At 35.8% G+C, this 23,687-nt stretch overlaps 3 protein-coding genes across 6 annotated transcripts in view; 1 reads left to right on the forward strand and 2 right to left on the reverse strand.

The window, feature by feature from the left end:
• tey (teyrha-meyrha) overlaps nt 1-2,189 on the forward strand; it is a 28,228-nt gene extending 26,039 nt beyond the window's left edge. For both annotated transcript variants that reach the window (XM_073075051.1, XM_073075050.1), the window contains one exon: nt 213-2,189. In XM_073075051.1, the coding sequence (XP_072931152.1) occupies nt 213-402 (190 nt within the window). In that variant the 3' untranslated portion in view covers nt 403-2,189. The remainder of the gene's footprint in view (nt 1-212) is intronic.
• A 146-nt stretch (nt 2,190-2,335) lies between these two features.
• LOC140743625 (uncharacterized) lies at nt 2,336-15,920 on the reverse strand. 3 transcript variants are annotated; one of them, XM_073075049.1, is made up of 17 exons: nt 15,726-15,920; nt 14,890-14,970; nt 14,395-14,512; nt 13,691-13,767; nt 13,217-13,368; nt 12,489-12,564; nt 11,754-11,871; nt 11,351-11,454; nt 10,570-10,686; nt 10,292-10,420; nt 9,961-10,037; nt 8,774-8,959; nt 7,983-8,049; nt 7,376-7,419; nt 6,685-6,866; nt 5,618-5,834; nt 2,336-3,480 (listed from the first exon to the last, which is right to left on the reverse strand). In XM_073075049.1, exons 1-17 carry the CDS (start codon nt 15,751-15,753, stop codon nt 3,355-3,357), a joined length of 1,899 nt encoding a protein of 632 aa, XP_072931150.1. In that variant the 5' UTR covers nt 15,754-15,920; the 3' UTR covers nt 2,336-3,354. The 3 variants fall into 3 exon arrangements, with proteins under 3 accessions (XP_072931150.1, XP_072931148.1, XP_072931149.1); XM_073075047.1 differs by having other exon boundaries at nt 14,890-14,973; XM_073075048.1 differs by having other exon boundaries at nt 5,618-5,831; nt 14,890-14,973; nt 15,726-15,919.
• Nucleotides 15,921-16,530: 610 nt separating this feature from the next.
• Nucleotides 16,531-23,471, reverse strand: Cdc42 (Cell division cycle 42). The gene is made up of 5 exons (XM_073075053.1): nt 23,320-23,471; nt 20,435-20,722; nt 20,246-20,355; nt 19,663-19,860; nt 16,531-19,325 (listed from the first exon to the last, which is right to left on the reverse strand). Exons 2-5 carry the CDS (start codon nt 20,610-20,612, stop codon nt 19,236-19,238), a joined length of 576 nt encoding a protein of 191 aa, XP_072931154.1. The 5' UTR covers nt 20,613-20,722; nt 23,320-23,471; the 3' UTR covers nt 16,531-19,235.
• Nucleotides 23,472-23,687: the final 216 nt, after the last annotated feature.

A 23,687-nucleotide genomic window follows, 5' to 3' on the forward strand; every position in this document is an offset into this window, starting at 1 on the left:
CCATTTTGTCATTCCAAAATTAAAAGTGGAAGAGATGCAAAACCGACTCAAAGCGAATCGAACATACTACTAGCTCGTGTGCGCCTCCGTAGACTCAGCTCCACGGTAATCTTTGCAGGCTGCTCCGTGGTCATTCATGATCATCACCACCTTGGGAAGCAAGCTTGCCCTTCTCTGTAAAGGGCAGAAATAGTCACACCACTGTTCCACAGGATTGAGACGCCGAAGCCGTTGTCGCTGGAGTGCGCGAAGCCGGAGAGCGTGGAGCGGCCGGCCGAGGTGACCACGTCGGAGTGGTCCGGCGGCGTGCCGGACGCCTGGCCCGCGCTCGCCGACGCGTACGCACACGCCCGCCACAAGATCGACGGCGAAATGCCCTCCTCCACAGACCCCCGCAACTAAGACGCATTACTTTCAAATCAATATCGTTGATGACGCGTGAATACCTATGGGATTTCTTATTTTGCGTTTGTGTCCCACCAGTAGCAAAAAAGTTTTCATATAACTTACCCTATATAACAAAACATCCGTAAAACTTTCAAAATCAATTTCGACTTTACCTTATAAATAATTCGTATTTATACTTACATTATATACTTCGGTAAGATATTGACTTACAGTAGTAAAAGTACCTACATATGGCCAATTTCATAGATTATGTCTCTTGAGACATTTTTACGTTAGGCACCCGCTTAAAACTCTATTTTATTAAGAAAAAAGCTTTCACGAGGTTTTCACATGTCACCGATAATATTACTCTGTTTACTGTTACTCATCAGAGTTACAACACCGCGCCCTTAAAATTAAAAAAAAACGAAAACCTATGTATTGGGAGTGCCCCATTTATATTATATTGCAAATTTCATGATCAATTGCAACCGGTAACTATCTAGTTAATTGAACCACTCATGGCTTGCTCCATCACATTAGTAAAAATTAATTAAATAAATGTTATTATTGACGCGTTCCAACGTAATGTTTATTGGTACCACACATCTGTGGCTTTTGTGGCTGACTTTGACCTCACAAAGGACTTAATTTCTATTTGTGGTCGTGATGTCCATTTGACCACTGACAATGAAGTGGGCTGAGCGCTCGCTACTTCAGTTATAATAATGGGTTATTTTTACAAAAATTAAATTCCTTACTGCTAGAAAATAATTAACAGAAAAAAATGTGACGATGACAATCCATGAAAAGTGTTATAAGTGTGATTGGTTGACCCATTTCAGAGTTTAAACGTGCTAAATATAAAATTGTATCCTATGCTATGCCAGGGTATAATATTCTCGCGAAAAAATGATACATGTTGGCGGGCACTCTTGAATAATAAGCGTTCCATTGAAAACATTTTACAGCATACCTTCGTTATATGCATACAGTAACATTATTTTGAAGATACCTACACATTATTAATTTTATTTTTTTATTACATGTGTAGATAGATAAGATAATAGATGAAATAGTTAATATTTTAGTGGAAGTGGTGATGAAAAAGGACTTCCAAATCACTCTATTTACAATTCAAACGATAATTAAAACATATATTTCATTAATTTTAAACTAAGTACGCAATTTATGACGCACTAGAATACTGGCACAAATATGTGTATTATTTTGTTATTGTGTATTAGGTATATTAATTGTAGATGATATTTAGCGCCAGTTTTATAATATTGATTCGTGTGAACTATTCATTTCGTCTTCCCTTTATTTTAAGAATTGTAGTATGAATCATTATAATTTATCATTGTAAATATTAAGAGTATTTTAAAATAAAATTGTAATTTTTGCGCTTCACTGCTACTAATATTGCAATTGTGCACATAGTTTTAAGATTATGGGTTCATTTACATTTACAGTCATGGAGCGTGTCAGGCACGTGCCGTAACAGTCTAAATTGTATTTACTTATAATTCGAGTATATCCATTCACGACCGCGCAAACAAAATATTGTATAGAAAAAATGGTTTTGTCTGAGACGGCCCGTGTCTGACACGTTCAATATTAGCTGTAAATATAAATTTGGCTCTAACACGTAGATTTTAAATTTATTGTTGATGTTTAAATTTTGTGTAAATATTAAATATCCTTAAATTAATGTTAAATCGTTTATCAAACTATTATGTGGGATTTGTGCGTACCGTTTTAAAATTCTGTACGTATTATGTATCAGTAAAATAAATATATATATCAATTAACTTAACGGCTTAGCTCAGTAGGTTAATTCGTCGAATTTGCATGTCTAGATTGTGAAAGGCTTGTAGTTGTATTGTATGTACCGTATTCCTTCATTGTTTTAAAATAGCAGGACTAATAAAATAAAATGTGGACATAATTTATTCAAAATCTTTATATTATGATTATGAACATTGTTCACGAACTTCACGACAAGATGACACGATTTGAGGATTTTCGACGTAACAATCAACACGCTGCGGTACCCGGAGCCAGATGTGCCATGCATTGGGAATACATAATAATTGACGTGGTAATAACAAAACTAACCTCGCTGACGTATTGACGAGCTTGTTTAATCTATGCAAATACAAACTATCCTACTGGAAACCAAGTCCAGAATTAAACACTAGACTACGTTTCCTTAACGAGCTAAGACTACGCACATTGGACGACAATAGTGTACGCTGGCGATGTCAGCCTGCAAAGGTGGATGGTGCTGGAGGATTAGAAAAGGGCCACAATTTGGCATCTAAATGTGATTTTGTACATTTTACTTTAATTTTCAAATTCCTTTAATTTCTCATGCCAAAAGAACTTACGTCCAAATTTAGATAGCGATGCCGGGCTAACGTCCAACCGACCATACCTTCGCTCGTACACAAGTAAAGATCACAAAACATGAAACAAATACATTTGACTCTAAAAGTAATACTCCGTCCACTTTGAAAATTTCTATTTGACGTTTAAACTTTATCAAAACTTAGTGGAATACTGACCAATTCAGATTCATCTAAACCTTAGGTAATATCTATATCACGTTAACAGACAGTAGATAAATATTTCAGGTGTAGGTACCTATACCAGAATCTCGTTTAAATTAAATTACCCACGAGAAATTTAATCAGTAAATAAACTTTCATAAAAACCTTCATACATAATATTCATTGTCGGCCTCGACGAATTAAATATTTTCACAATTCGATCCAAAAATTATCGTTGTTCATTATACAAGCATCGATAAATCGATTCAATAACATGCACGTATAATTTGAGAGACACAAAACCAATCCGTCAAATAGAAACAAATATAGGACGGAGTGTAGTAACAAGTACAAAAACATATGATGGTCACAGACTCTAAATTTAGTTTATATTTAGCAAATGTTGTTTACGTCAAGGATGTGGTTCGTCAGAGTTTAGTTTGAAGGTTGATTGTCGATACGCGTCTTCGGCCGTGGAGGCGGACGCTCGTAGACCGGACTGCTCGCCTTCCGCCGGCGTGTGGTACTCTTCAACGACCTACGATATATTATTTACACATTAAGGTCGGTACAAACTGTTGTAATGTAACATGCAATGTAACAGAATTCTCATAGTGTAGAGGCCTTTCTCGCACGAACCGTGCACACTACGCGTGCGAACAGTGCCCTTACCAGGAGTTTTTACGTTTCGACAAATATGACTGTTTTGATATTTTTTGACGTATTGGCCGATACGATTTCCTAGTTCTGACACAATCCGCTAGGGGCGCTGATTGGAATTTGTACGGAAACACCAAAACAGTCATATTTGTCGAAACGTAAAAACTCCTGGTAAGGGTACTGAGCATTTCAACTCGTGCGCGCTACGATCCGCCATTTGTCGATTTTTTGACAAACTCAAAGGGGCGCGCAGTTTGCGCGGAACGCGAGTGTGTGTCTGTAGGTACCTACTGCGAAACGGCACCTACTGTCTTCGGTGTTATTGGCAGACTGAGCATGTTCGCCACGCGCATGCCGGAAACACATATGAATGGGTACATGCTCAAATTGTACACGCTACGTCCACACTTATAAAATGCCCCTTTCATGTTACATTGCTTGTTAGGTTACATCAGTCTGTACCTACCTTTACAGTAAAAACAGTAAAGTAAGTTAAAAGGTGGTAGAACCCTTTGTGGTTCGACTCCGGCGGCACCACCGCCACACCTATTTCTACCTAATAACAGCAGTGTTAGGCGCTGCTGTGTTCCGGTTTGAAGGGTGTGGGACAGACTTTTACGAGGCGTTCCAGCTTAGACCTCAGGGGTGGCGGCGCGTCTGTGGCCGACCTCAGGTAGGAATATCTAATCCTATCTGGGATTGATTACAGATGTCCATGGGCGGCTGTAGCCACTTACCATCAGGTGGACTGCATGCTCGTCTGCTACTCCTATATTATAAAAAAAAAACTAAAATAAAAGGTCTTCCCTGTTAAAAAGAGAGATTAGTACGTTGTTGTTGTAAGATATTGTAAATCTTTAGGGGCGACACGTTTATTTCATAACCCGAACACGTAGCATTTCACTACTGTATCGGATATACTATACATCTGATTGATTTAAAATGTCCGTGGGGGGGCAGTGACTACATATATGAGGTGGATTGCAAGCTCGTTTGCTACTTCTATAATATATTTGTAAAAGGAGTGTAAAAAGAGCTCTCCTTCAAAGCCGGCGATGCATTGGCGACTCCTCTGGTGTTGCAAATGTCCATAGGCGACAGTGACTCCTTTCCACCAGGTAGCCCGTCTGCGTTATCGTTAGGTTAAAAATAAAAAAATATATATGTTAAGGAAAAACGTGCACTACGCGCTTGTTTTTCTTATACCTATCGTGAGTAATGTTCAATCCTCACAAAACATCGAGTAACATGGAAAAATGTAGATTACCAGCTTGCAGTCATATATATCACGGCGTGGTGGCGAAGCGCCCACGAAACTACAGACCATGTAACTATTATTACGTTAGCCCTACGAGACAAATAATACCCTATATTCAAATTCGATTATTATTTTTGCGATGGTAGCGAGTCGTAGAGCTACAATTGCAAAAATAACATGATAAAGTCGGTCGTTGTCGCTCGTTGTACGTGTGTAAGGGGTTATGTCTGTGTTCCAGTGACATTCTTCTTTGCAGTGAGAACTCCCGGAATGTTTTTCTTCTGCGCTACAGATGCAATACTTCCGTGTAACTATATAACCACACAAAAGTGCGGTCTAATGAATTTTGAAATAAAAAAGCTATGCCGCATTCGTGTGCGTAGGCGACATAAAAAAAATTCCGTCAGTTCTCATTCTTAGGGTAGATTGGCACCATGTAACTTGAACGTTAACTAACAGGCCGAAATCGACGGGTTAACATTAAGTGTAAGTTTATGACGTCCTGCTGTTCATCGTAAATAAAATCGCAACCCATGAATTGCTTGACCATAGCTTTACTGGTCTTAGTTAACGTTAAAGTTGGTGTAGCCAACACTTACGGTAATTACTAATGTAATTATACTACAAATGGGTATAATCCTCGCTAAACTTTTAGTCCGCTCTGAAGTTGTTGCGAACAGGTGCAGTCATACAATTTGCTATAGCGACGCGATTCGTTTCCGTATTCAGAGTGGACTAGCAGTTTTGCGGACTGTACCTTCCGTATATGTTCCTCCCTGGCGGCGAGCTGTCTGGCCAGCGCCTCCTTGCGCCGCTCCAGCTCCGGCTCGTAGTTCTCGCTGAGGTTGCGTTCGATCTGTTCGTACTCGCGGTACAGGCTCGCGTACTCCGCGAGACTCGCCTTCGCCTCGTGGCTCCCCGCGCGGCCCTTCGACGTAGCGCCGTCCATGTCCTCCCGGTTACTCACCAAACTGCTTGACAACCCAACCAACATTATACAATTTGGATCCTTGGCACATTACTCCGCATTAAAGCTCTGAATTTGTGTTTGTAACATTGGAATTGCGCGGTGAGGGAGTCATCGCCAAACGAATAGGGAAAATATAGATAAATATTTATAGTAATCAGATAAGATTAAACAGTCGGAAGGAAGGAAAAAAGATAGCAAGCTTTCTGTAATATTCTTTTTCAAAGATGTATGTATGTACCTAACGCTGGCAAGAGTACCTATTTATGCGATAAATGGGCCGTGGAGAACTTAAACAATTGATGATTACGACGGCAGTCAAACGTGAAGAGGTAGGAAATATACTATCAAAACATTTAGTTATTATGAATTATTATTTCGACAGCAACCTTTTATGTAAAATATTATGTAATAAGGGAATTAATATTATCGTGTAATACTAAAAGAAATGTAATTTGGGACATTATTTTAGATCAAAAAAATGCTAAAATGCCTAACAACATTTTTTTTTTTATAATATAAGAGTAGCAGACGAGCATGCAGTCCACCTGATGGTAAGTGGCTACTGCCGCCCGTGGACATCTGTAATCAACCCCATATAGGATTAGATATTCCTACCTGTGGTCGGCCACAGATGCGCCGCTACCCCTGAGGACTAAGCTGGAACGCCTCGGAAAAGTCTGTCTCCCTTACCACACCCTACAAAACGGAACACAGCAGCGCCTATCACTGCTGTTATTAGGTAGAAATAGGTGTGGCGGTGGTGCCGCCGGAGTCGAACCACAAAGGGTTCTACCACCTTCCAAGTCCACATACGAAGTGTGTCCTACATATTATGACGTATGTTAGCTGCTCACTTGTACATGGAGGTGTAGAAGTAGTGCGGACGGCTGATAGCGCGCAGGAACCGCGGCACCATGCCCTCTCCTTGCCGGTACAGCGACAGCATGCGGTTGTACGACATGCACTTGTACGAGGGCAACCGCACCAGCCGCGGGCCCAGCCTGATAGCGTTTATCTCGCGATTGTCCAACGATGGCTGCGATTAGACAAACATTTTGGTGGAACTGGTAAACCATTTAATAAAACGGTGGGGAGTTATTTGTACTTAGCACTTTTTCTGTCGCGCGTATTTTATACACGAGTGATATAGGAGTAGCAGACAAGCAGGAGCAGCAGTCCACCTGATGGTAAATGGCTACTATGGCCCCCTATGGACATCTGTAATCAACCCCAGATAGGATTATGTTTCTACCTGAAGTCGGCTACAGATGCGCTACCCCTGAGGACTAAGCTGGAATACCTTGCAAAAGTATATCTCCCTTACCACCTCTCTCCCACTAGCTCATAGCAGCGCTTAACACTGCTGTTATGGACTAATATGGACGATTAAAAATATTTTTTTTATTAATTAATAAATTTAAAAAATCAGTGATACTAGATTGTATTTGATTTTAACAAATAGTCCATTAAATACGTTCACGTTTAAGCTGTTATTAAACTACAAATGTAATATAAATTCTAGCTAAAAATAAAGAAATAATATACCGTCGTAATGCTCCGTGTGCCATAAGTCGGTATATGACCCAACCCTAAAATTAAAACATTATTATTAAACTTCAATTGAAATAGAATAAATATATAACATTAATCTCATCAAAAACAGTGTTAAAATGCAGTCTCACAACGCACTCCTATCTTTTTTTTTTATAATATAGGAGTAGCAGTTTTATAATATAGGAGTAGGAGCATGCAGTCCACCTGATGGTAAGTGGCTACTGCCGCCCATGGACATTTGTAATCAACCCCAGATAGGATTAGATATTCCTACCTGAGGTCGGCCACAGATGCGCCGCTACCCCTGAGGACTAAGCTGGAACGCCTCCGAAAAGTCTGTCTCCCTTACCACACCCTTCAAACCGGAACACAGCAACGCCTAACACTGCTGTTATTAGGTAGAAATAGGTGTGGCGGTGGTGCCGCCGGAGTCGAACCGCAAAGGGTTCTACCACCTTTAAAGGGTGGCTATCGCAAAAAGTATCAAGAATCATGACGTACAGTTAAGTAATTTGATTTTATTCGTACACAATCATAATATTGGAAAAAATAAGAGATAGGGATTACTGTGTACTTGCTACTTACTTACTGTACTTACCCATATGATGTGCAATAGTTAGTGGAATTCCAGACAGTGGCTGTTGTATTTTAAGACCATTTAGAACCTGTAGGTAAATAAGAATTGAAATTATTTATTAGTTAACATTATTATAATTATAACATCTCGGGTATTATGTTGCCAAGATAATAGAAAAAAGGTGATAATGAATATATAGTATAACAGGAAGTAACATGTGTACTTTTCAGTTAGGAACCTTAATTTCATATGAAATACTTTTCAACACGATTGCTTGTGGCATGTAGTATAACTTTATGATCTTGCTAAAAAAATAATAAAGAAAACTTCAAATAACATTGTCATGGGCAATAATAGCAGCAATATTTTTTTTCCAGGTACTAACACAATAGTACTGTATTACTGTATAGGTATACCTTCCAATAAAATATGGGCAACTAAGTCTTGCACAAATTTAATCTCACCAAATATTCACATGGGTTGTAAAAGCCGCGCCTCATTTTTTTATAATATAAGATTAACAGACTAGCATGCAGTCCACCTGATGGTAAGTGGCTACTGCCGCCTATGGACATGTGTAATAAACCCTAGATAAGATTAGACCCATACCAGAGGTCGGCCACAGATGCGCCGCTACCCCTGAGGACTAAGCTGGAATGCCTTGAAAAAGTATGTCTCCCTTACCACACCCTTCAAACCAGAACACAGCAGCGTCTAACACTGCTATTATTAAGCAGAAAGGTGTGGCTGTGGTGCCGCCGGAGCCGAACCACAGAGGGCTCTACCACCATCAAAATATACGTCATTCATACCTGTTGTATATTAACGCCTATATTATGCGAGGGCGCCGTACTCTTGCTGACCACGAACGGTATGTTCGTGTGGTTCGTCGTGCCGTAGTAGCAGCGCATGCCGGCCTGCTTCATCTGCGACGCGACGGTCGGCAGCTCGTAGCGTCGGCTGCGGTACTTCACGCGTCGCGGGTGACGGTGCACTTCCTACATTTTGTGGGGAAGGAAAAGACATGCAAGCGTACAAGGAATTTATCGACCAAGCAAGGTGATTAAGCCTTACGAAGGGGAAACCTTCAAAAGATACCCGACGATGTGGGAGCGACGCCGGGTTATGTAAGATTTTTACCGCACCGGTGGCCGTCCTTAACGCTTGTTGGAGAACTCCGGGATCTCCGACGGAACACAACTGGAGTCCTCTAGCATACCGTAGCCCTATTCTAGTCCCGGAACTACAGGAACAAAGGTTATGTCTAGCGAACGAAAGCTACAACCATGATTCTCACCGATTTTGGACAAAACTGTTTCTTATGCAGACTTAGAAACACTGTAAAAATATACCTACATTAGATAAATCTACACTGCATAATATACTTATATTTTTGACGACCTTGTTGTTGTCATTCCTGAAAACAAAGTTCGTTTACTCACACTGATATTTTGCAGCGATTCATCCGCGTTACAGACAATGTGACTGGATCGTATAAGTATAGTCTGCGTAAAATTGCTAGTTGGCTCTGAATATAGAAATGAATCCCGTCGCCATAGTCAATTATATGACTACACCTTGCAACAACTTGAGAGCGGATTAGCAGTTTGGCGCGGACTATATCTGCCTTACAGGTCCTTTAAAATGACTTAGAACAAGCAAGGCAAAGCTGACAAAGTGGCAAGGCTGACAGTAGTGGCATTGTTATCGTAGCAGCCGTACCGTACAAAGTCCTTCCACTTGTAAAGGATCTTAGGATTTGGGACATTTATACTTTATGATTTAGATATCTGTCTCAAATGCTAAAATTTTAAATGAGAGACTAATAAAATGACTTATCATAATTAAGTACACAAATAACATTTACTTGTTGATGGTGAATCAAAAATATCTTCAAAGTTGTATTCTTGTAGGTATGCTTTCGAAGTAAATGCGTATAATAAAAAAAATTATGATTTTTTTTACATAAAATGAGCGAAGACGGACAGTTAGTATGTACCTTTTCTTTCCTCGTGTTCGATGCTACTTTCTCCAGATGGCCGGTCTCTTCATCGTCGTATCGCTGTTGTTCATAACCTACACATTCACATTCTTATTTTTATATCAACTATTAATAATATCCTTAAGTCAGTGTGGGTGCCTGAGTGAATGTGCGCATGCGTGCGTGTTTACATGCGTGCGTGTATGTTTATATGTATCCATATATAGTCCGGTTAAAAATGCTAGTCCGCTCTGAATATAGAAATGCATCGCGTCCCCATAGCAAATTATATGACTACACCTGCTCGCAACAACTTCAGAGCGGAGTAGCAGTTTGCCGGGGATTATACCTTTCTTATTTTTCTTGCCAGGCGACGCAGGCGGTTGCACATTTTGTGTAAGCCACGACGTGGGTGTCGCGCTATCCCGGCTTTTGTTAAATAACTCCACAACTGGCCTTTCCTCAACTCTATTCAAATCTGTAATTAATTTGATAATTAAAATAAAGATCTCTTTTGAAATCAATGGCGTGATGATATGATATTCATCTAATATCAAATATGTAGGAAGCAACCAACATGTACCTACGAAGAATTCACTTTTCTTAATTATTTTTTATAAATCTTACCTATGTTAATTTTGTTGCCGGCAGCGGACCGTCGAATCTTCTGCGCCGAATAAGCTTCTGATCGATGTTTCTGGCGCTGTTCATCCTGTTTTGCGTCGGACCACTTTTGTGGACATGCTGTAGCATAAGTTTTTCATCTATTAAATTTTAAATTCCAAGTTGACTAAGCTTTTTTGTTGCCCATTTGCGAGAGCAATCAGCAGTTTTAGAGGGCGGCAAAATTAGTTGTTTCGTTAATATTGATATTCAAGTTCAGAGCGAAACCCTTAGTAAGGGCCAAATATTAAAATAGGAGTTGCGAGATATTGCAAGATACAAATTTTAGAGTTTATTTATTTTAATCGATGACGATCTTAGTGAACCCACGCTACGCTACTGTCATTTACCTATCTACCTGAAGTTCATACAAACTTTGACGCTTTTTTAAAGTCATGTAAATGCACACAAAGACACGTATGTAGGTATTATAACTATATGAACTTAATTCCGATTTCGCGCGCGGATGCAAAATACTTGTTTTTTTTGTTACGAAAATCGCGCACGCTAAAGAAGTATAAGATAGTTATAATTTTCAAAACAAAAGACAGCTACTTTGCATATGCGCGCGGGAGCTGAAGACCCTCCGTGAGTCTCCACTCTGAGTATACTCATAACGAAGCAATATTAAAGTTATTAATTTCAATTTTACATTTTCTTCAAAATTTAATTGTTAAGATCGCGCCACCTATCGGAAAGTGTAGAACTTTAGATGCGCCATCTAGTAACATAATAATAGTCGAACCTAATTTGTGTGAAACATCTCTAGCAGCATCATTGCGCCCTCTGGCCTGTGTCGATTTCTTCGGTTGTTTCAATCCGGTCCGATTTTTCACGTTGGGTATCGAACTAAACAACAGAAAATGCATTGGATATATCTAAATTTACTTACTAAATATGGTTTGATATAAGCAGTTAGAGCCAAAAACACTCTCTAAAGGATATGAAGAAGCACATCTTGGCATTTCTGGGCAATTTTGGTCTAAGCTGAGGATTACACATACACATGCCTCCCATAACATGTTGTTATTATGAAGATCTACTTATGATAGTTTCTAGTTGTTTTCAATCTTAGTTTTTTTATACACAAGTAGAACTATTTTCTGAACATTGAATAGGATTAAGATTGTAGAAAAATAAGCACATACAATTCGTTTCTTCGCTGATCATAAAGTTCGCTGTCCGTGTCCTCAAGAATATCTTCTCCGCATGCAACTTCTTGAGATGAAATGTTTGAACATATTTGAACACCTTGTCCACAAAACCCTTTATAAAAATAAAGAAATCTTTAATTTATCACGTCGTGGAATAATATTTTATATTCGACACTTAGGTATTTGGTGTTCTCTTTGGGTGAATGTTACGTGTCTGCACATAATAGAAACACTTACTCCAATTGCAACTGAAATTAGTATCTCAATATAGATAGGTATATAGTACTCTATATATTTATTTTTTTACTTATATATGTATAAAATTAACGGTCGCCACTTTTTATCATATAAGGGTAGCAGACGAGCATATAGTCCCCCTGATAGTAAGCTACTGCCGCCCGGACATCAACCACGGTAATCAACCAAGGATAAGATTAGATTCCTACCTGAGGTTTCTGACAAATTCGCTGATAAGTATACCTGAGTATTAAGCTCGGTCTTCTAATAACCATTCGATATAAAATTATGTAAAATACTTAAGTAGGTAGGTATAGTCCGCGTAAAATTGCTAGACCGCTCTGAATATAGAAATGAATCGCGTCGCCATAGCAAATTGTTTTACACCCGCTCGCATCAACTTCAGAGCGGACTAGCAGTTTGGCGCGAACTATATCTAAAGTATAGATTCTATACTGCTGTATATGCTTCAAAATTCATCGTCGAACTTACCATCGCCGTCAGCACGAGTACGACGCGACTGCTGCATCCGTGACGGCGATCTCTGCTCTGCGTTTTTCTGTTTATTCTGGATGAGTTAATTATTCCATATGTATTTTGGAATTTATCTTTCATTACAGAACACTAACGATATATAATTAAATGTATCAAAATTAGATGTGGACCCCAAATTTTCTCTTTTTGACTTTCATAATTATTTATCCTGCGAAATATTGTCGAATAGTTTATGTAAAATTGTGGATATCATTTAAGGAATTTTTGCTTACATACTCCTATAGCCCGGGGTCCCGTATTGATACGGCTGATATGGCGGTAGTTATGCCCCTAAGTAGATATTATAACAGAACTATGTACTTTACGTGATATATAAATAATCAAACGTTTATTTTGAAACATTTAATTATTTATATATCACGTAAAGTAAGTAGTAGGTAGATAGGATAGGATAGAATAAGAATCCATTCTCCGATTTACAAATAGAAATCAGCAAGTTATCTTATTTCTAGTAACATCCTACCTATAATCCTTATGTCAACATTAACATTCTAATGTACGTATCTTATAACTTTGACGTTGGTTCTAATGTGAGTAGATAGAAATACAGAGTGTCTACCACCGAGCTTCACCTTCAAATTCCTCTAATAATGTTAAAATAACTTGCAAATCCTATACCAAAAACTGGCTTTTATATGCAACGTCAATATAAATTCCAGTCTAACTTTGTGGTCCTGTAACTGACGGTACATCTGGTGGTAGCCGCGCACGTGGCCGAGCATGTCGTGCTGCTCGACGGTCGCGGCGTCCAGGTACCCCCGCGTGGGGTTCGGCGGCACCTCCAACCGCCGCAGCCTGGCCGCTTGCGGCGACACCTCTGTAACCAGCAGGACTATTGCCGTGTTCTTACTACTACTGTTGCTGTGTTCTTCTGTACCATGAGATCTCAAGGAATGTTTTCGAGCGAACGGTAAAAATTCAAAGGGAAAAGTGTCAATACTACTAATCCTAAATTAGCTTCTTCAAAAGTAGGTATACTTATTTATTTATTTACTCTTTATTGACCATGTTAAAAACAGTGTGGTACAAAAGGCGGACTTAATGCTAAATAGCATTATTTTATATTAAGCTAGTATAACTTTATATATAAAGTACTTACACACGAATATATGAACAGACAAATGTAAATATGAACTTACTCTTTTTAGGTTGAGTGCGCACTGAAATGAACGGTACATGTTCGGCATTTGTAGGAGCTTCAACCATTCGGGTAGTGCTATAAGAAAAAACATTTTTTTCTGGATCAAACAAAATTAATCATTTTCGAAATTGTAGGTAGCTTTTAAGTGGTATACCACTTTTTAGCGTATAGTAGGTATCGAGTATTGTAGGTACTGCTATCGCCACACCTATTGTTGCTTCACAGCATCAGGTATTGAAATCTAAGCAGCAGAGTAACTACCTATGATACACTTTAGTTACAACTTTTTTTGAATATCAGTGGTAGATGTCCATAGGCTACATTGACGACTTAGCATCCTAGTAGCGTAATGTCTCAGGAGTGGAAGGGGCAATTCGTCCAGGCGGCGGCAAAATTGCAAATCGGACGATCTTTCTCTTACGCTAAAATTTTTGCAAGAGTATATAGTTTTTGACGATATTTTCAATGTTTTTGTTTTGTATTGCCAACATATTGCTGACTTTTTCATTTCATTTCGTATTGCCAACAAAATTAAGATACAGAAAGATCTGTATTACCTAATCTTGAGGACCGTTTTATTTTCGTCAATTAATCTCACTAAATCAACTTCCGCCCCCGGAATGCTACACCACTAAAGAAATTACATACCAATTTTCTACTTCCATTATTCGAAAATGGTACTTTACAAAAAAAATAATGTACCTCCGCTTCTTTAATTTCTTCTTCCTCTTTAAATGTTTCACCAGATCTATTTTTTCTTGTAAATCATCACACCGAGCCTCGGCAATAGCAAAGTGGTCGTCAACTTCAGGTATAGAAGCTACAACATCAGCAATGATTAACTTGTCAGTAATTAGGTAATCATTTGAAAGAGTCAGAAAAAACATTAGAAAAATAAATCTTGTCATACCTATTTTACATCATATTACTAGAAAGACCAAGAACTACTTGTGGAGGTATAGATAATTAATAAAATCTAGGTTCATAAGGATACTGCCTCAATACGCGTAGACTCGAGAAGTAAACCTTAATCACTTTGACTTCACGAAAATAATATACCTACTATAAAAATGTATCAACAACTGTTGGAACTTTATGAGAATAGCTTTACCACTTTTGCAATAAATAGGCAATTTGCGAATAAATAGGGTGACAATATTATTACGCAACTTTTCATAAGCTTACAATGTTTTTTACCTCTCACGTCTATCTTCCTTTCGGAACGCGTTCCTTCTACGACACCTCCCGCAAGACTGCTGGAACTTCTGTGACGCTTATCTGCTAAATATCACTTATATTTAACTAATCGGTCAGTAATTATAGCTCGATGTCTAACACGTCTAATAACAGACTTTTACCTTATTTTTCACGTTGGTACTCAATGTACCCAAGTAAGAAGTAGGTACCTCCTTAACTTACCTAACATAGTTAACTTACTTAAGTTAGGTACCTACTTTCATCGTACTTGCATCGTATTTGTACGATGCAAATATGTTTGAAATCGAAAAATAACCACTTGCTTTATTATAAAATGCGAATAGGTATTTTGAAATTATCTGCGTGCCTGTAATTCTAAAATTAATCTAAAGACCTATTTGTCTACTCAACATCCTGAAGTATCGACTAATTTTATTTCGAAGAGCCGGAGATACTTGCTAGTGCCATAGATAAGTAGCTAGTGCATGAACATTTCATGCCACATACATTCAGCCAGCTTGACGTATATATTTGAACTTTTTGTATGAAAATAACTAAACTAGCTTGCTTTCTAGTAATTATAAGAAAGCTTGCTCCCATGTGACCTTACGTCGTAACATTTGGTTACGTAACGTAATGTAACGTTGGAATAACAGCCATGATTCAATGCAATAATCTATTTCTTAACTTTCCTTGTACCTACATAAATTCTTAATTGTAGCGATTTATTTGTATCATAGTATTTAGTGTGCTTCATATAACTCGATATATTTTTATATATCCATTCAATTAAAAATGAAAATGTTACTACGTGACGGCTCAAATTAGATACAAACCTTTACATAATTTTAAACCGTCGCCCATATTAACTTGTAATTTTCATATCACAGTACTTGATGTCTTCGAATCAATTTTCAAATAAAATGTCGATTAATAAATATAAAAAGGGTATGTATTTTTAATAATAAAAGCACTAAAAAATCATTACGTCAAAGTTGTCAAAATTATGCCAGCTATAGAACAATAAAGCATCGTAATTTTCATAAAAATCTATATAGGCTATGCCTTGTTGATGTTTTACCTGGCAGGTAATGTCATATTAAATAAAATAAAATGCAATTCAACCTATTTTATTATTTAAGTGTTAACTTGTAGACCTTAATCGACTATTAAGCATAGTTGGAAGAGTCGTATCACGTATGTAAGTTACTGTGTGGTGATGTGGTCTATAAGAACATAGGGAATCTATATACATAATATGTTATGTAGCAAGCCTTTGTTTCACGATAACTATTTTGATATACGAATCATAGTGAAAGCAAAAATCAAAAAGCAAAGTGTAAAAATCAACCCTGTGCATTGTGCAAGTTGCAGTTTATAGTGTAACACATAATAGATATTTATTATAACACTTCATCCGACCACTCATTTCTTGTATAATGGACTAACTTTCACACTTGTGATTGTTTAATTCTTATTTCTTTAAAATAATGCGCAGTAAATCTGTAATTTAGAATATATAATGAAATAGGTTTCTTCTGTATTTAATCAATTGTATCTAATGCCCTTCCCATTCCTTTCTTATCCCATGATAAAAAGTTTAATTCTAAATGGACATGTTATATGAAATAAGAGAAATAATTTTAGTCTTATATTTATTTAATATACACCTATAACTACTTACTGACATGAAGAAAATAATATAATAATTTTATTACTAGGTCATTGTTATATTTCCAATAATATACTAATAATTGATAAACAAAAGAAAATAATGCGTACGAGTATTGACGTGAAAATCGAAATTAGTACGTGAATAATGCATCACAGTTGGTGGGTGATTTACGTAATATTTTGACAATACTCAAGCATAGGTATATAAGACAAAATAATTGAGTTAATAGTTGTCTTTATGCTTAGCGTTACAATAAAGGATCATTATTACATTAATAATCGAAATGAGTAAATATTATAGAATGAAGCAAGGGGTACTATTTTCTGAGATTAATTAATAATGAATACATATGCACTATACTTTATAATTAAGGAGGAAACACAGCACAACGCCAACAAAGTATGTGAACACAATAACTGAGCATGAAATCAGTAGCATCTCTGTGCGTGGTGATTTTGTAATTAGTAAACCAGTAAACCAGCGCCACGAGCGATACGAAGAAGAAAGCGTTGGAAACACGAATGATACTTATATAGAAAAGATACATGTTCTTGAATATAGTTTCATAATGATACTGTGATGACTAGATATATCTTGTCCAGTACCGATTTAGAGGGTATTATAACGTTTCAAACATGAAATACAATATAACACTTGAATTTATAACATAAACTCATTCAAATAATTAAAATAAGTGAAGCTAAATAAATTAAAACTAGTTAGTAAATATTCAATAGGGAAAATCAAACCCATGCAAAGTTTCGAGTTTATAGCATACTTATGTACTATAAATGTTTATATTTCTACACTTTCAGTTCTGGGCGTAATCAATCGTGTAATATGAAATTGTACGCATTAATCTCATATTAATTTTAATACAAGAATCTCATTGTGAATTATGATTACTTTAAATTTTATTGAACATTGTTTCTTTAATTTCCATAAGGCCAGCGTTTCAAGGCAAAGTAGTAACTTAGATCTTAGCTGTGTACCAGAAGTGTGAAGATGTTTAGGAAGGCCTTCCGCTTTATAGGAAACATCATGATTATTAAATAAGTCTGCCTGACGGTGAGATATTGAGACATTACATGCCGCTGCCCATGGACCATGTAAGAGTGCTACCCGAGTTGATTATTGATGCGTTGTGACTCCTGACTACTAAGACAGTCTTAAATATACGTAATATGTCACACACCTTTTCAACTTAACGCAAAAACTACTCCACGCTAGAAATAGCAATAAAATTAAATATTGTGAGGCGCATACAATAGGGTCCCACCTGGCAGTAAGGTAATTCCCTATAATAGTAGTTTAAATGCTGTTAAAACCAATTAAACAAACAATTAATTGAATGTTTAAAGCTTCTTTAATTTGATCTCGTAGCAGCTTAAATATTTCAATTAGCCGCCATATAAGTAACCAATGATCAAAATTCTCATACAAGGATAAACTTGGTTATTTATAAACTAATTGTTAACATACATTTTCAGCACTAAGTCACAAAACATATACAGCTTGAAACACTGGCTTTATGGCTTATGACTGGCACCCGATACAATAATAAAATATCAATGTATGATATTGTTTCCACTCGTGGCGCTTGCTTCGAACATCTACAGAGTATAAAATAGTAAACCACACGAAAAAATAATAATACCGTAAGCACACTTACAACCACATCAAAATATTAGCTTGAAAAAGCAAATAATAATGTACAAAATGCAAAGACATCATGTGGAATGAATATTTTTAATTCAGTCAAAATTCATAATGCAGCATAATTTGATAAAAATGCTATAATTCCTAAATGTTAAAGACTAAATAATTGATAATTTATATTAATATACTCTGTATTATAAACCCCACAGTAAAACATTCTGAAAGTGCGATGTAATCTGTTTCTCATCCATAGACAAGGCGATTAACTAAAAATAGTCATTGATATTACACTGATATTTTATGACCTCGACTAAAAATTGTATAACTAATACATTAAATTAAAAATACCGTCCCTTTATACTAAAATTGGACGAAACACAAGAGTATTGATGTTAAACATGGACGGCTGCCGACCGAGACAGACGTTACAACACGTTAATGTTATAGTGAAAATAATTCCATTACTATACCATAATTCTTATAAAATGCAGAATTTACTGTGCATAACAGATTGTGCATTATTTTACTAAAATCCCATCGAAAAACATTGTAAACATTTGTTGTTTACAAACACATTGTCAAACATATTGTTAATAGTCCAATCGTAAACAGTAATTCAACATTTTTATGTACCATTATGTTAGAAGCAAATTATTCATCCTATACATTGTTATATGCGTTACATGTATCAAATGTTTTAAATATAATGCTAGTAATAGGTACACATGACTTAATACTCGTTATAAATAAGAATTAATTTTGAATAACGTCATATTCCATGGTATAAAATCGTCTTTAGACAATAATCGTAAATGGAAAAATTCAAAGGCCCGTTAGATATAAGTGTCGTAGGATAAGGGCTTCTATAACTGTAATATTCACTATTTTTAGGTATGGCATAAAGTTTAGTCATAGTAAATTTATAAAAATAGCTTGAATATTACAGTGTTATCTCGTGAAGATGACGTGAGGGCTACGACACGGCGCGTGTACGGATGATGGCGGTCGCTCATTACAGCAACATGCATTTCCTCCTCTTGACGGGTTCCGGAGGCTCCAACGCGGCCAAAATGGCTTCGTCGAACACGTTCTTCAGCCCTTTCTAAAATGATACAAAAATCAACATATGTATTATTTCTATCTGACTAAAATGAACATTAGTAAATGGATAAAATTTACCATGCCTAAAATATAATTAAGTTAATTGTAAGTTATAAAATAATTAATGTATATTTAAAAAACGTCACTAGCCAAACATTTCAATTAAATTTTCCTCTTAACTTCACTTATTTCAGATCTTTCAACAGTTTTTTTAACAAAGCAATGAAAATCCAGCTGATGTTAAAAGGTAAAGCAGAACTGCTTCACACTAGAATTAATGTGGCAGTAGTATACTTTCAAAATCAAATTTCCAGTCAAGACAAAATAAGCTAGGTTACCTGAGTGAGAGCGGAGCACTCGACATACTTGACAGCCTTCAGTTCTTTAGCGAGCTTCTCCCCTTGTTCCAGAGATACGGGCTTCTGTTTAATTTTAGCCAACTTTTCCATTGTTACAGGATCATCTCTTAAATCAATTTGTGTGCCGACCAGCAGGAACGGTGTCTTTTGCTGATGATGAGTTATCTCCGGTACCCACTGACAACAATTAAAATGTTATAGTTAATAAATATGACTCATTATTATTTAAATTACAAATGACATCATAATTTGAGATAAAAATATAAAACAAAATATGTATATGTAAAAGAACCATAAAATAAAGTCATTGTGGCCAGTAGGATGATATAATGGTATCAAACATATACAGAAACCATGCAGTTAAATAAAATACATATTAATACTATTATTAAAGTGTCCCACATGTCCCAGCAACATAAAATTTTATAACAATTTTCTTGCATTCAAAGATCTGTTGTATACTTTTTCCAATATATAAAGTCATTAATGTAATTTTCAGTAATGTCCTAATTACATTTATAGAATTTAATTTCATTGTAGTTTATTTTAATTATCTGCATACCTTTTCCTTAACATTTTCAAATGAACTGGGGCTAACCACACTGAAGCACACGAGGAAAACATCAGTTTGCGGATAACTCAGAGGTCTTAATCTGTCATAATCTTCCTGACCTGTGAAAAAAATTATTAATAAGATAATGTTACACAAACAGAAGTAAATAAAACAACTTTTATTAAAGAAAATACATGCCTGCAGTATCAAAGAGACCAAGAGTATATGGTTCTCCTCCAATCATGACAGTCACGGCATAGTTATCAAACACTGTTGGCACATACTCGGAAGGAAACTTGTTGGTGGTGTAGCTGATGAGCAGACAGGTTTTACCCACAGCACCATCGCCCACAACAACACACTTTATGGTCTGCATCTTTAAATATATGTGGTTTGTTCGGACAATATGTTTCTAAGGACAACTATTTATGGGCTCAAATAGTCATTTAAGATATTTCTCATAGCACCTCCAATGGAAGAGGATATCTGAAAATGAAAACCAATGAAAACTGTAAATTTGCGTGTTAATTAAAAACTCATATAATAACAATCACATAAAACAACACAATCATTATTGTTTATCATTAGTCTTTTAAATTACATACATCAATTTTTATAAGCAAAAAAAAATAAAATAAAGAAAGGCAAAGCAAAATAACATACTAATAAAATTTGCATCGCAAATTGCATGCCAGCATGCCAGCAACTGTGCAACACAATGAATGTAGCACTGATAATATTTATGACCTATCCTAGTTAATGCGCGTCGTACCGCGCGATCGCATATGGGGACACGCGAGTGCCAATGAGGGGAATTTATTGATTTTAATTACCTGAGTGGGTGAATCACTCTAATGTTATATTGTTTAGATTCGCTATCTTTTATCTGTACTATATAGTATTTAAAATTATCAAAACATAGTCAATAACATTAATCTTGTCCATTGACTGAATTTCTCCTAAATTATTATTTTAACATAATGACCCTTTTCAACAGCCTATACTAAGCAAAGGTTATCTTTATCTTTTAAAAAGAGATTAGTTATATTTTGAGTGATTATAGAAGATAATTATCCCATTAAATGTTATTGATGTTGTTTTAAACACAAACACCCTGTAAACAAAATACACCCAGTATTTTGTTTATACTTTAACTGAATAATAAAAATAACAAGAGCATAAAAAGATATACTATTTGAATTAAGACACATATACTATTTGGCTGGGGACTTGAGAACTCCATATGACATATTGGTGACTACTCTGCCACATAGATTGGAGATTTAAGACAATTTGAAAAAAACCATAGACTGGACTCCCATTACATTATAGGTGAATAAATCAATAACAACAACAAATCAACACTAGCTTCAGCGAATACTTATTTTTTTATAATAATGGCGAAAGATCTACAATCTTACTATATTAGGTTGATAATATAGTAGTGTCTACATATCAATGATTGAAAGGCAAGACTTTCTGAGCGATGTTGAGTAAAATTTATATCAGAGTGATGAAAACTTAGAATGTAATAAAAAACGTATATATGGTCAAATTGAGAAACCTCCTCCTTTTTTGGAGTTGGTTCAAATATTTTTAATTTTATTTTATTGTGTTAATAAATATACATTCACCCTTTGTATTGAAAATATTTTTGTCTAGTGAAATAAGTTTATTTTAAAAATAAAGCAAGCTTATTTTCAATTTATAAATATTTGAACTTTAGATAACTCTTTTGCCTTTTAACCATCAATATGATATTAGCTTATTTGACAAATGTAGCAAGATATGCACAAATAAATTACATGCAAAAATAATTATAAAAGAACAGGTACATAATATATTTATATAGTTGTATTATTAAAATGTCAGTGGTAATAATATCAGCTTTGGTATGTCTTCAAATTTTTTGTCACTCCTTAGTTTCTTGTACTTATTGAGTAAAAGTGGATGAAATAATTGTAAGGAGACTGGCCTGAAAGAGGCATCGAGACTGAATTGTCTAAAATTGTTTCCTCAAGGTATGTGAAGATTTATAACTAACACTTATTAAGTTTATCACACTAACTTACTACTTATTAAGTAGTAAGTTAGTGTGATAAACTTTAGTCTGAGCCATTATAATCCTTAAAGTAGCAGTGTGCCCAGCAGTGGGATAGTAATAGGTTGTTGCCGATGTTGATATACTGTCCACTTGGAACTTATGTTATTGCCACTTTGCTGCTAAGCTTGGTAAATTGAGGGAGTGAGAGCCTACCAAGACAATAATAAGCTCTACTATGGCTTATATTAAAAATACACAACAATTAATTTGTGTATTACACTGAATTATATATTTTGAATGGACATCTCAACAAAATATCAAACCCATTTAAAAATATTTTATATCTCAACATCTTCAAACAAAAATTTAAATACAGCAAGCTGGGAAAGTGTGTGATTATCTATTTTATGATAAACTTTAATGGTTTTCTAATACAATGCAACAGACAGCAAACAAATTAATATCTTGTGCTCTAAACACAGGCAAGCATACATAAAATTATGGATTAAGTACAGTAAAGTGACGCACAGCAGTATAGATAAGGCTCATGTCATATTTTTATGGAAGTACATGACAGAGGACAATGCTCCAAATAAAATCCATAAAAATAAAACTTTGATGTCATTAATATAGTCGCAATAGAAGGTGCTTGACAATTTTTAAATAAAAACGAAGCACTTCATAGGCCTACTCGGTGAGTCCGCTATTATTCGTAACAAGCATGCCTTCTCGGACACCATTCGCTAGTCGCTCACTCAAAGCTTCCGTCGGCTAATTTTCCGAACGTTCTATGTGTGCCTACACAGCGTTCATGCTCTTTATAATATGCAATTATGTTACGAAAACAAAGATTCTTAACACCGCTAACGAGGCGGCCTCTTCCTACTAAGTACATGATAGAATACATATCTAGAAAACATTTTTTTTACATAATCACGTCACAATACACTTTGACGTCCATTTTGTGTCGGGCTCGAACACCAATTATGGTGTTTGTTAATACTTACACTAGAATTATTAATAAATGAATTTTACTTACCTGGAAGTATACAGTAATAAAAAAACAAACAATTAACTAATAATTTTTCTCCCAACACTTGAGATACAGCTAGAAAATTACAAACTGCAAGCAACGGGTTGGGTCCTTGACGGTGACGCCATTGATTGGATCATAGATAAAAAATACCACAGTTTTCATTTTGACCAACCATAGAGAAGCGATACTGATTTTACAGATTATATAACTGAACAAAAAATAGGAAGTCGAAATTAATATTTAAAAATTAAAAAAAGCGTATTAAAATACTACTTTATATTAAGATATAGTTATTCTATAATATCATATTTTATGATAATTATGTTTAATATTTTCACACGACTCGTGCAAATGCCTTGTATCAGAATCTC

Source organism: Epargyreus clarus, unplaced genomic scaffold (assembly GCF_041222505.1).
Source record: "Epargyreus clarus isolate Ecla_fem2 unplaced genomic scaffold, WU_Ecla_fem_2.2 ptg000007l, whole genome shotgun sequence".
In the NCBI taxonomy this organism is placed as follows: Eukaryota; Metazoa; Arthropoda; class Insecta; order Lepidoptera; family Hesperiidae; genus Epargyreus; species Epargyreus clarus.

Bases quoted from the DNA above. Each gene is read 5' to 3' on its own strand.
- LOC140743625 (XM_073075047.1), bottom strand. From the start codon at position 15,753: ATGGGCGACGGTTTAAAATTATGTAAAG. The intron at 7,420-7,982 runs GTAAGTACAGTA...TTTTAATTTTAG, and splicing joins AACTATTGCACATCATATGG to GGTTGGGTCATATACCGACT. The intron at 5,835-6,684 runs GTGAGCAGCTAA...TGGGTTGTCAAG, and splicing joins TTCTACACCTCCATGTACAA to CAGTTTGGTGAGTAACCGGG.
- Cdc42 (XM_073075053.1), bottom strand. From the start codon at position 20,612: ATGCAGACCATAAAGTGTGTTGTTGTGGGCGATGGTGCTGTGGGTAAA. The intron at 20,356-20,434 runs GCATGTATTTTC...TTTTTTTCACAG, and splicing joins TGGTCTCTTTGATACTGCAG to GTCAGGAAGATTATGACAGA. The intron at 19,861-20,245 runs GTATGCAGATAA...AATTGTTGTCAG, and splicing joins TTGAAAATGTTAAGGAAAAG to TGGGTACCGGAGATAACTCA.